This window comes from Notolepis coatsorum (genome assembly GCF_963971535.1).
Source record: "Notolepis coatsorum genome assembly, chromosome: 17".
Taxonomy (NCBI): Eukaryota; Metazoa; Chordata; class Actinopteri; order Aulopiformes; family Paralepididae; genus Notolepis; species Notolepis coatsorum.
Genome location: NC_140181.1, coordinates 93108626 through 93121315, shown reverse-complemented (window position 1 = coordinate 93121315; position 12690 = coordinate 93108626). Strand labels below are relative to the sequence as shown.

The following is a 12690-nucleotide window of genomic DNA, read 5'->3' as shown; positions in this document are numbered from 1 at the left end:
CCCCGGATGTGCGGCTCGAGCGCGCCCAGCCCGCCTGAATACTTTGGGCAGCCGAAGGTGCGCACTCTAGCAATTACAAACGGATTTCCCTTCTCAACCATACATCGTTAGTATAATAATAGCCCTGTTTATGTTTGTTTTCGCTTGTGTTCTTGTATATAGTGTAATATAGTTATATCGCCACATCAACCCAGTCCATCCCCATTGTTTCCCCAATCTCCTTCCACGAATTCATCGTCATAATGCTATCCTTGTAGTCTTTAGACCCGCTATTATATAAATGTTGGTACTTTCGGACCTCCTCTGCAATACGTTCCTGCATTTGATTCATTTTAAACAAACAATTAAACAAGTGTAATGAAACAATACACTAGCTATCGAGCTCCTGTCAGAAAGTTTTCTTTTGGTCTCGAGCTCCTGTCAGAAAGTTTTCCTTTGGTCTCGAGCCAGGAACACTAGAAGTGACAGACAGCCCCGCCCCCATTCACTACCAACCAATCACTGCTACGCAATACCAACGCAACGGGTCTTTAGATTAGATTTTGGACACAGGTACGCAACGCCCTCGCAACACAGTCTACAAGACTGTCTGCAACAAGCGCGCTGAAATCGCGCCGATGTTGTGTTGAAGTTGCTTTGAATTTGCTGTAGCATGCAGAGGCCTTAAGAGAGGGACAGAGAGAGAGGGACACAGAGAGAGGGACAGAGAGAGAGAGAGGGACACAGAGAGGGACAGAGAGAGAGGGACAGAGAGGGAGAGAGGGACACAGAGAGGGACAGAGAGAGGGACACAGAGAGGGACAGAGAGAGAGGGACACAGAGAGGGTCACAGAGAGAGGGACAGAGAGAGGGACAGAGAGAGAGAGGGACACAGAGAGGGACAGAGAGAGAGGGACAGAGAGGGAGAGAGGGACACAGAGAGGGACAGAGAGAGGGACACAGAGAGGGACAGAGAGAGAGGGACAGAGAGAGAGGGACACAGAGAGAGGGTCACAGAGAGAGGGACAGAGAGGGAGAGAGGGACACAGAGAGGGACAGAGAGAGGGACACAGAGAGGCACAGAGGGACACAGAGAGGGACAGAGAGAGAGGGACAGAGAGAGAGGGACAGAGAGGGAGAGGGAGAGAGAGACAGAGAGAGGGAGAGAGAGAGAGGGACAGAGAGGGAGAGAGGGACACAGAGAGAGGGAGAGAGAGAGGGTGAGAGAGGGACAGAGAGAGAGGGACAGAGAGGGAGAGAGGGACACAGAGAGGGACAGAGAGAGAGGGACAGAGAGGGAGAGAGAGAGAGAGGGACAGAGAGAGAGAGGGACAGAGAGAGTGAAAGAGAGCGAGGGTAAGAGAGGGACAGAGAGAGAGGGAAAGAGAGAAAGTAAGAGGGACAGAAAGAGGGGGAGAGAGAGGGGGAGAGAGAGAGTGAGAGAGTAAGAGGGAGAGAGTAAGAGGGACAGAGAGAGGGATAGAGAGAGAGGGACAGAGAGAGAGGGAGAGAGAGAGAGAAATATACAACACCACGAGGAGCTACCCATCCAGAATGAAGACGTATGGGTAAACCACTTCTCCAATCTCTTAGTTTAGCCCAATACAAAATAATGAACAGCAACAACACATACAAGATAAACTACAAAGCCTAGAGTCAACCATAAAATACTCCCCAATTACACTGCAAGAACTACAGGACAAAATAAAATCACTTAAAACCAAGAAGACCTGGGAGCTCCAGTAGCTCACCACGTACCTCGAGCGCTATTTCGGCGCCGGGGACAACCGTGCTCGTCACGGATCTGGGGTTTAGCGAGTTCGAATCCCGGACTGCAGCCGTGCCTTTCCCAGAGTGTCTTCCCCCCCATCTGTACTAGGGATGTCCCGATCCGATCACGTGATCGGAATCGGCGTCGATCACGTGCTTTTCAGAGTATCGGGGATCGGGAAAAAATAATAATAAAAATCGGCAGTCAAAAAAAGAAATTTTTTATTCAACAAACATGACCATGTCCACGTCTTAAACTCATACGGAGGCCTTAGTTTTGGTTTTAAATTACATATAATATATCATCATTAATGTATTTATTGTCACACAGAGCAGAATAATTTTCCACAACAAACACATTCCCCTTTAATTTTCACCGTTGCAACAAACACCCCTTTAATTTAGACGCTACACGCTACACGCGGCTCGACCACAACAACACGTCGCTCCCGAAACACGGTTAATATCCACTGACTTGAGCAGCTAGACTTAATGTCAGAGGTTTGGAACTAAGCATTTAAAAATAGAAAGTCAAGCCAGTTGCAATGTTTGCAAGGAGGACAGCCGGCTGGAGGCGAAGTTTTCAGACTAACTTTTGGAGGATAACGTTACGTGACTGAGGATGATCGTCGGCGTTTCAGACCAGAATGGACCATTACGTAAGTCGAACACTGAATGTATACTAATGTGCAAACATATATTGAAACTTTTAATATTTCTCATATGAAGCAGAAGCACATTTCTCAGGGTGAATGTAATAACAAACGCCTCCGCGCTCGCGCCCCGGATATAGGCAACAGATGGGCTTGTCTCGCTCCACCAGTTTCTGACAAATGCGTCAAAATTGATTACTAATGTGAAATATCGGATCGGAAACGATCGGATCGATAGATATTTAAAATCACATGCTCGGGATCGGATCGGAAGCAAAAAAAGGCGATCGGGACATCCCTAATCTGTACCCCTTCAGCCTGTTTCTGTCGGTCATTCTTGACCAGAGTAAATGCGATAAACGCTAAAAAGAGCCAGGGGAATGGCCAAAGTTTTTTAAAAAAACCAAGAAGACCTGCGGTGCGGATGGTATCCTAAATTAAATGATACAATTCACAGACTCCAAATTCCAATTGGCTATACTAAAACTCCTTAACATTGTCCTTAGCTCTGGATCTTCCCCAATATTTGGAACCAAGGACTCGTAACACTGCTCCACAAAAAGGGAGACAAATTTGACCCGAACAATTACCGTGGGATCTGTGTCAACAGCAACCTTGGAAAAATCCTCTGTATGATCGTCAACCACAGACTCATACATTTCCTCACAAACAATGCCCTGAGCAAATCACAGATTGGCTTCCTACCAAATCACCGTACAACAGACACTCACCCTCAGCACCCTAATCGACAACCAAATAAATAAAAACAAAAGCTAATTATACTCCTGTTTCGTTGACTTCCAAAAAGCATTTTACTCAATTTGGCACAAGGGTCTGCTGTACAAGCTATTAGAAAGTGGCATTGGAGGGAAAACCTATGACCTCATGAAGTCAATGTACACCAACAACACATATGTCGTGAGGCTTGAGGAAAAACACAGACTTCTTTCCTCAAAGCCGTGGGGTCAGACAGGGGTGCAGGTTGAGGCCAACCCTCTTCAACATAATATACATCAATGAACTGACAAAACATTGGAACAAACTGCAGCACCTGGCATCCCCCTAGCAAACATAAGTCAAATGCCTACTGTTTGCAGATGATCTGGTGCTGCTGTCTCCAACAAAAGAATGGCTACAGCAGCACCTTGATCTTCTGCACAAATTCTCCCAGACAGTAAATCTAACCAAAACTAAAGTTATGATATTCCAAAAAAGACCCAGCCTACAACAACACAAACACAAATTCCTCCTAGACACAATTGCCCTAGAACACACAAAAAATTACACCTATCTCGGCCTAAACACCAGTGCTACAGGAAACTTCAACCAAGCTGTGAAAGACCTGAGAGACAAAGCAAGAAGGGCTTTTTATGCTATCAAAAGGAACATCAAGCTAGAGATTCCACTTAAAATCTGGCTGAAAGGCGGCCGGGTAGTGCAGCGGACTAAGCGTCTGTCTACCACCACAGAGACAGTGGGATCGAATCTAGCTGTGGTGCTTCCGGCTTGGCCGACCGTCCATACTAACACAATTGGCAGTGTTAGAGGGTGGGAAACCCGGCGAGGGTGGGTCCTGGTCGTTGTAAACAGCGACTCCTACAGTTCGGTTGGGGCGCCTGCACAGCAAGGGAAGGATCTAAGAGAGGTAGTGACCTTCCACACGTTACACTCTCCCAGTGAGAGTCCGCGCTGCCAGGTGAAAAGAAGCGGTGGGCTGTGTACACATGTGTCGGAGGAAGCATGTGATAGTCTCCGCCCTCCCGGACCGACGGTAGGGGGTAGAGTGCGCAACGACCAGGAAGGGGATTGGGAATTGGCATAATGACTAACATTGGGATGGGAGAAAAACGGAAAAAGAAGGAGGAAAAAGATATTAAAAAAAAAAAAAAAAAAAATCTGGCTGAAAATATTACTCAGTCATAGAACCCATTTCCCTGTATGGTTGCGAGGTCTGGGGCCCAATTGCAAACCAAGTTTTCACAAAATGGGACAAACTCCAAATTGAGACTGCATGCAGAATTTTGCAAATCCATTCTCCGCACCCAACGGAAAACACCAAATAATGCATGCAGAGCAGGACTAGGAAGATACCCACTAATTATCAAAATCCCAAAGAGCATTTAAATTCTATAATCACCTAAAATAAAGTGACCCAGACACACTCCATAACAAAGCCCTCACCTACAGAGAGACCCTTGAGAGATGCCCACTCAGCCAGATGGTTCTGGGACTCTGCTCACAAACACAAGCAGAGCCACCAGACAGAAACCACACTAGACTAAACAAAATTATAAGAAAACAAAAAGAATCTGACACATTGGAAAGAATCAACCCAAAACCAGAGCAAATTGAAATGCTATTTGGTCCTAAACAGAGAGTACACAGTGGCAGAATACCAGAACACTGTGACTGACCCAAAACTAAGAAGATCCTTGACTAGGTACAGACTCAGCGAGCACAGCACAGCCTAGCCATCGAGAAAGGCCGCCATAGGCAGACCTGGCTCCCAAGCGAAGACAGACTGTGCACCCCACCCACTGCACACAAGAAGAGGTGAAAACCAAGCTACACTTCTTAACAACCTGCCCACTATACCAAGACATCAGAGACATATACTTTCCACAAATTGCAAACACCCAAAGAGACTTGGAAAATAACTCAAAACTCCCATACCTACTGGGTGAAATACAACAATGTGCAAACACAGCAGCAAGATTTGTGAGCTGCTGTGACAAGAAAAGGACATCTAATGGAATACAACCACCATAAAGACTGTCAATCATACAAAAAGATTCCTTCTGTAATGTACTGATTTCTTCTGATTTCCGTTTGATTGCTTTGTTTGGCTTTGGCAATGTAAACGTATGTTTCCCATGTCAATAAAGCCCATTTGCATTGAATTGATATAACTTAGAGCTACAGGATACTGAGGTGACTCCCCCCCCTGAGCTTGACAAGACAAGACACACAGAAAGAGAAAGAGAAACAGACAGACGGAGAGACACACATGGAGGCCTAGTAGAGACGAAGGAATACCAGCATTCACTGAAGATCAACTTTGATGCTGGTATGCCTTCCTACTTCCAGACGTATGGAGGGCCTGGACACGGCGCGAAAACAGGTTTTGTTGTTGAGCCGATGAGCTGCGTTTGATTTGTCTAAAGTCCTTCCTCCTCCGATGTGCAAAATAAATCAGCATTGTTGTTTGGTGAAGTGTCTCTTTAACCTTCTGTAGTGTGGTTGTGAAAGGGTTAACCCTTTGTCGTGTGTCAGTGAAAGGGTTAACCTTCTGTATTGTCGCAGTGAAAGGGTTAACCCTTTGGTAGGGTGGTAGTGAAAGGGTTAAAGAAGTAGCCTGTGTGAGATTTCCTCCTAAGACAGCAGGCCTCGTGGGGAAATGAGATGCCCGGAAAGATTCCTAATCAAACTATAATGACATGATAATGATTGTCATTTTTTAAATGACAACTACCGCCAACACCTTCTGGACATTCAGACCTGCATTGGGTCTTCAGGAAGCGAAATGAGGAGGACCCGTTCTGAAACGGGATTGGAGGAGTGTATCAAGAAAGGAGGGACCTCACTCACTTTCCTCCAATGGGTCTTCAGGAAGCGAGGTGAGAAAGACTGCTAGGGAATGCTATCGTTTCGATATATTCCCCCTTATAGTATCTGTAGTAGGGCTGGGCGATATGGCCTAAATATGATATCACGATATTTTCTGACCTTTCGGCGATACACATCACGATGTTTTTCTTTTTTACCCCAAACAATTCATTATGAGGCTTACCAAGACAGTATTTGAGTTTGCAAGCTAACATTAAAGACAAAATAAAATACCCATGCATTTAGCATTTTTATATTAGATTTAGATTATTAGATTATATATTGCATATGAGATATTATATGATTTAGATATGAAATATGATGAATTGAAAATGGGGGACCCTGATGTAAACAAGACTAAAGTCTTTCTCTGGTCTGCATCCCCTTAACAATTGTATGTATTGAGCTGTACTGTACCCATTCTGCAATATGTTAAAGTTTTAAATCAATCAATCAATAAATAAATAAATAAATAGCATTTTAGCATTTTTATGAAACTACTGTATATATGTATGTCTCTAAATGTTTTGATGAATTGAAAATGGAGGACCCTTATGTAAAAAAGCCGAAAGTCTTTTTCTGGTCTTCATCCTCCTGTACTGTATTGTACCCATTCTGCAACCTTTTAATACAGTTTTCATTCATTCTTTCTGACGGAAACATAATCATTTTGATTGACAGTCAAGTCTGCCAATGACGTCACACCGCTTGCACCCGCCCTGCTGTTCTTAGCACCAATCGTCAAGCGTTATTATTTTTTGACTTCCTGAATGTCCCGTGTGCTGAACATCAACAAAGCTACTAACGTTAGCTCCCCGCGGCCGTCGAGTAGGAGACCAGTGCTTCACAGGATGACTAAATGAGGCATAATGATTTTACTACAACGAATGTTATAATAAAAGCCTTTCCATACATCTGTCTGATTGAAAACTTTATTAACAGACCGCGGAATGGGCATATCTCAGCACAGGCTGAGATATGAACGAGTAACGTGTGGACAGATTGACGCGACACAATCCTCTTGGGCAAAACATCACGATATCCACGATACGTTGAAAAAGTGTATCGTTAATGAACTGTACCCGATATTTATATAATATCGTCATATCGCCCAGCCCTATCTGTAGATACTATATCTGTATATACTACTCTTAAGCATAACAAAAAATATTGTTTGTTTCCTGTTGGTTGTCAGTTAAGGCCATGGGTAGGTAGGGAATTTATTTTATTTTATTTGTTTATTTTATTCTTTCCCACGACGACTATGGATAGGGAATTTCTTTATTTAATTAAAATGTTCACAACAACATGGATGCATGTACTCTGCCAGCATGTTTAATATCCATAATACTAAAGGTTTGACTAAGATTTCTATGAAACTTTATTTAAAAAAAAAAAGAAAAAAAAAGATTTTGATTTCTTTTTTTATAATACTTTTTTTTTAACTCATAAAATATATTGGGTCGCACCTAAATCAGCAGGGTCGGTCGGCAACCGGAAACAAACCATTATTTTTTTTAGGCCTTACTAGTTACGCTGCTGGCCAGTATGACTACTACCATAGTGTCTTTATACGTGTATCACTGTACATATTATACTACAACTCTGTACATATGATACATCTGATTAGCATTTAGCACTATTACTCAGTAAAAATTGGGTCAAGTGCAGAGACTCAATTGCATCGGCGACCCAACAATTGCATGTGTGTGTGTTCCTGTGTGTGTGTGCTGCCCATGTGTGTCATTGCATGCCAAATAAAGACTTCTCCAAAGTCTGCATTTTTATTATTATTGACAATACAAAGAAGACAGTGACAATGGTGGTAGGGGGCTGGAATCTCCCAAGACAAAATGCGCGAAAATTTAAAATCTGTAACATAAACAAATTAATCAAATGATTATCATACTTACTCTGCATTGAAGCCGTTGACGTGAAGAATTCTCATCTGTTTGACTATGGTGCTCTTCCCTGACTCCCCAGCCCCTGAGAGAGAGAGAGAGAGAAATTTGAATTTTAACAACACTTTATTTATAAATCATTCCAGCATTACAACAAAAAGTATTACACAGTCAACTGTATAACACTTGTCTTTCTTTCAATAACACCTACAAACAATTTGACAATCAATTTTTAAAAGCACAACAACAACAACAAAACAACAAAAGAAAACACCACCAACAACAAAAAAAATCAACCACAACAAAGAAAAAACTCAAATCAGCTCAATTGCCAACACCAACTCATCTTCCATTACAGAGCACAACACTCCTTTATGTGCCCATATATCAGTGAACTGATCTAGGTTGTTCAATGCTCTATAATAATTAAAGAGAGAGAGAGAGAGAGAGAGAGAGAGAGAGAGAGAGAGAGAGAGAGAGGTATGGAGGAGGAGAGAGAGAGAGTAGAGGGAGGAGAGAGAGAGAGAGAGAGAGAGAGAAGAGAGAGAGAGAGAGAGAGAGAGAGAGAGAGAAGAGAGAAGAAGAGAGACAGAGACAGAGACAGGTATGGAGGGAGGGAGAGAGGGCGAGAGGAGAGAGAGACAGAGAAGAGAGAGAAGAGAGCAAATAGAGAGAGAGAGAGCGAGAGAGCGAGAGAGAGCGAGAGAAAGAGAGAGAGAGAGACCGAGAGAGGTATGGAGCGAGAGAGAGGTATGGAGGGAGAGAGGAGAGAGAGAGAGAGAGAGAGAGAGAGAGAGAGAGAGAGAGAGAGAGAGAGAGAGAGAGAGAGAGAGAGAGAGAGAGAGAGAGAGAGAGACAGAGACAGAGACAGAGAGAGAGAGGTATGGAGGGAGAGAGAGAGAGACAGAGAGGTATGGAGGGAGGGAGAGAGAGAGAGAGAGGAGAGAGAGAGACAGAGAGGTATGGAGGGAGAGAGAGAGAGGTATGGAGGGAGATAGAGAGAGAGAGAGAGAGCGAGAGATAGAGAGGAGAGAGACAGAGAGAGGTATGGAGGGAGAGAGAGAGAGGTATGGAGGGAGAGAGAGAGAGAGAGAGGTATGGAGGGAGACAGAGAGAGGTATGGAGGGAGAGAGGTATGGAGGAAGAGAGAGAAAAAGAGGGAGGGGTATGGAGGGAGAGGGAGGGGTATGGAGGGAGAGAGATATGGAGGGAGAGAGAAAGAGAGAGGGGTATGGAGGGAGACAGAGAGGTATGGAGGGAGAGGGAGAGAGGGGTATGGGGAGAGAGAGAGAAAGAGAGAGGGGTATGTGGAGAGAGAGAAAGAGATGGTATGGAGAGAGAGAGAGAAAGAGAGATGGTATGGAGCGAGAGACAGAGAGAGGGAGGGAGGGAGAGAGAGAGAAAGAAAGAGAGAAGTATGGAGGGACAGGGGTAGAGCCATATGAAATCTGTTTTATTTTTTTCCAAATTCCATTTTATTTTTTTCCAAATTCCGTTTTTTCCGTTTTAATATTTCAGAATTCTGTATTTTGCTTTGTACGCTCATTTTACCATCAGAAATAGTGTCTAATAAGTGGGAATGAATAAATGTCCACAATTTAATAAGATATAACAGTCCATTTAATAGGGCCGTCTTAAATACTTTGAAGCTTCGAAGCTTCGTTCGATGGGCATGGGATTCGAATATGAAAATATAATTTTATTATTTAAAAAAAAAAATATATATATATATATTTTTGCAAAATCAACTCTGCCTCTCTTTGTTAACTACAACAAGCAATGCTGTTTGTTATTTAAGATGAGGTCGGACTCGGCACTGACTGATTTGCGTTCATTGTGCTGCTTTTATAAAGCCTCAAATGACGGCTTACAATATTTCATGAAAGCAAAGTGTTTTGTTTGTCTAAGATTTTAAACGGTTTAAACTTTACAGCACTGACAAAGTTGAACAAAGTGCTGTACAAGTCCCACAACATAAAAAAAAAAGTAAAAAAAAAAAGAATTTATTTTTATTTTTTATTTTATTTTTTTATAGTGGATTCCATTTTTATTGCTCAATTCCGCGATTCCGTCCGCGATTCCGTGATCGCGGATTCCATATGGCTCTAGAGAGGGGGGGAGAGAGAAGGGGAGGCAACAAGAGAGAAAGACAACAGTTAGAAATATATCAGATGATTATGAGTTATTAGGGATGTACCGAGATCTGTATGCTTTCTTGTTAAGAGAATCAACGTTATACATTTTCAGATTTGGAAGGCAATTTGTGCTTTTCAGACATAGAAATGTAACTTTTCACTGGACGTGGATGTTTTGACAGACAGAAATGCTATCATTAGGGCGGTTAGGTGGCGTAACGGAGATTGCGTTCGTCACCAACCCCGGAGCGGCTGGATTCGCCTGGAATCCAGCTCACATCTCCGGGGTTGTCACCAGCTTGGCTGGCCGTTCACACTAATACAATTGGCAGTATTAGAGGGTGGGAGAAGCTGGCGGGGTGGGTCCGGGTCGTTGTAAACAGCGACTCCTACAGTTCGGTCGGGGCGCCTGCTAAGCGTGGATAGGATCTAAGTGGGATAGTGTGACCCTTCCACACGCTACGCCCTCTCAGTGAGAATCCGCGCTGCCAGGTGAAAAGAAGCGGTTGATTGGCTGGACGTGTGTCGGAGGAAGCACGTGGTAGCCTCCACTCTCCCAGACCGACTGTGGGGGGTAAGTGCGCAACGACCAGGAAGGGGATTGGGAATTGGCATAACGACTAACATTGGGATGGGAGAAAATCGGAGGAAAAAGGAGGGGGGGAAAAGATAAAAAATAAAATAAAATAAAATAAATGCTATCATTGACCCGTCGATGATTTTGAAGCCCCTTCGACCCCTAGCCTATACTGTGTAAATGATGACATGCTGGACAACAGTTAGATGTTATGACTGTCAGTTGATTTTGATTGCGGCACCCGGTTATTAAAAACTAGGAAACAGGTACAGGCCTATTCGACACCAACCGATACCACTTTTTCACTGCCGATACCGATTACATTTCTGAATGAACCTTCAGTCATTGGACAGAATTAGGGCTGGTGGTATTGGCACCGATTAGCGATTACCCAATTTAATTTAGATTCACAAAGTCCCAGATTCGGTTTAATTTGATTTGAGCGGTTCAGCGGAAACTCAGTACAAGGCCAACTAGACACCTGCAGGACGGGAGGCACGCTACAAACCTTATGATCTAAAAACTAAGCAAATCAAGTTACTTTGCTTTACTAGCATCTTAGATGTTTCTTGATTCTCCGATACTCTATTTTAGCCTGGTATCGGACCGATATCGGACACCTAGTATGATATCGGTACACATCCCCCCTAGTGATCAGCACTACACAAACCCACTTGCCAATTCACAGTATGCTCATGACATGTTTTACCATACAATAGCATGTCGTCATGTAGGCTAATGATAATCACCTATTTGATTACAATCACCTGTTTGCAACCAATAGATCTGTGATCGTATACTATGGATATTAAATAAATGAATGAAGGAATCATAGGGGCAAGCACGACGTGTTTATTTATTATTATCATTTTTATTTTGTAAAATCCTCCTCCTTCACCCTCAAACAGAACGTTGTTTATTTAAGTTGATTTGAGGTGATTTAGCAACATGAGGTGATTGCCCCATATGACTCCCATTCATTCACCATCAGCAGCCGGAGGCTATATTTGGCCGGTGTTTGTGTAGTGATTACTAGATAACCAAAGCATGCATCACAGTTTCACCTGGTTCTAAGGGTGCTTTCACACCTGCCTTGTTTAAGCCTGCTTGGAATAGAACCCTGGAGCGTTTTCTTTTATCCCCCTTTGGTTCAGTTCGGTTGGGGAGGTCTGAAGACCACAATCGAACCCAGGTCCGCACCAAACTACCGCACTGTTTGAGGTGGTCTCCGTCCTCCACTTCCAACAATGTGACCCCTGGAGCGGTTTGTTTGAGGCGAGAACGCAATGGACCGAAGGCAGGAAAAGATCCTGAGAAGAATTGTGCGTTTAATAAAGCTGACATTCTTACACTTTTCCAAATACACAACTTTTGAACTTTTAAAAGCTCATTATTCTTGTTCCAAAGTAGTTCTAAATAGGGATGACCCCCGGACGCGTGAATATTAAAGGCAACCAACTTGTGTTCAGCTTTTCGTTCAGCGTTTCTCTGATTGGCCACACGGCCAATCAATCAATCCACTAGCACGCGGCCTTGCGGCAAGAGAGACAAGAGAGACAAGAGAGTCGCGGCAGAGAGCCGCGCATGCGCATGAGGCTCCCCCAGGTCCTTGTGTTTGAGACAGCCATATTAGACACATAGCCATAATTTAAGATAATAGTTTCCACAGCTCCAGTTAACCTAATTTATACCGTAATGAATCATTAAAAAATATACCGTTAACTGGAATATGTTGTTTCTTTACACATATGTTGGATTATGTAATTGGGTTGTCATGACAAAACAATAAAAATCGCTACTTTACATCAGGGTGAACGCTGAACCGAGTCAAGCCGCGGGCGGCGCACTGAAGCCGGTGAATGAACAACCGCATTGCCCCGCTGGCTCTCAGTTAACCTAATTTATACCGTAATGAATCATTAAAAAATATTCCGTTAACTGGAATATGTTGTTTCTTTACACATATGTTGGATTATGTAATTGGGTTGTCATGACAAAACAATAAAAATCGCTACTTTACATCAGGGTGAACGCTGAACCGAGTCAAGCCGCGGGCGGCGCACTGAAGC

The 12690-nt window shown here is 43.5% G+C and overlaps 1 protein-coding gene across 2 annotated transcripts in view; it reads right to left on the bottom strand.

Moving 5' to 3' along the window:
- Positions 1 to 12690, bottom strand: part of LOC311244450 (guanine nucleotide-binding protein G(s) subunit alpha) — a 148505-nt gene that overhangs the window by 83682 nt on the left and 52133 nt on the right. For both annotated transcript variants that reach the window (XM_084333964.1, XM_084333965.1), the window contains one exon: positions 7922 to 7994. In XM_084333964.1, coding sequence (XP_084190090.1) covers positions 7922 to 7994 — 73 coding nt within the window. The remainder of the gene's footprint in view (positions 1 to 7921; positions 7995 to 12690) is intronic.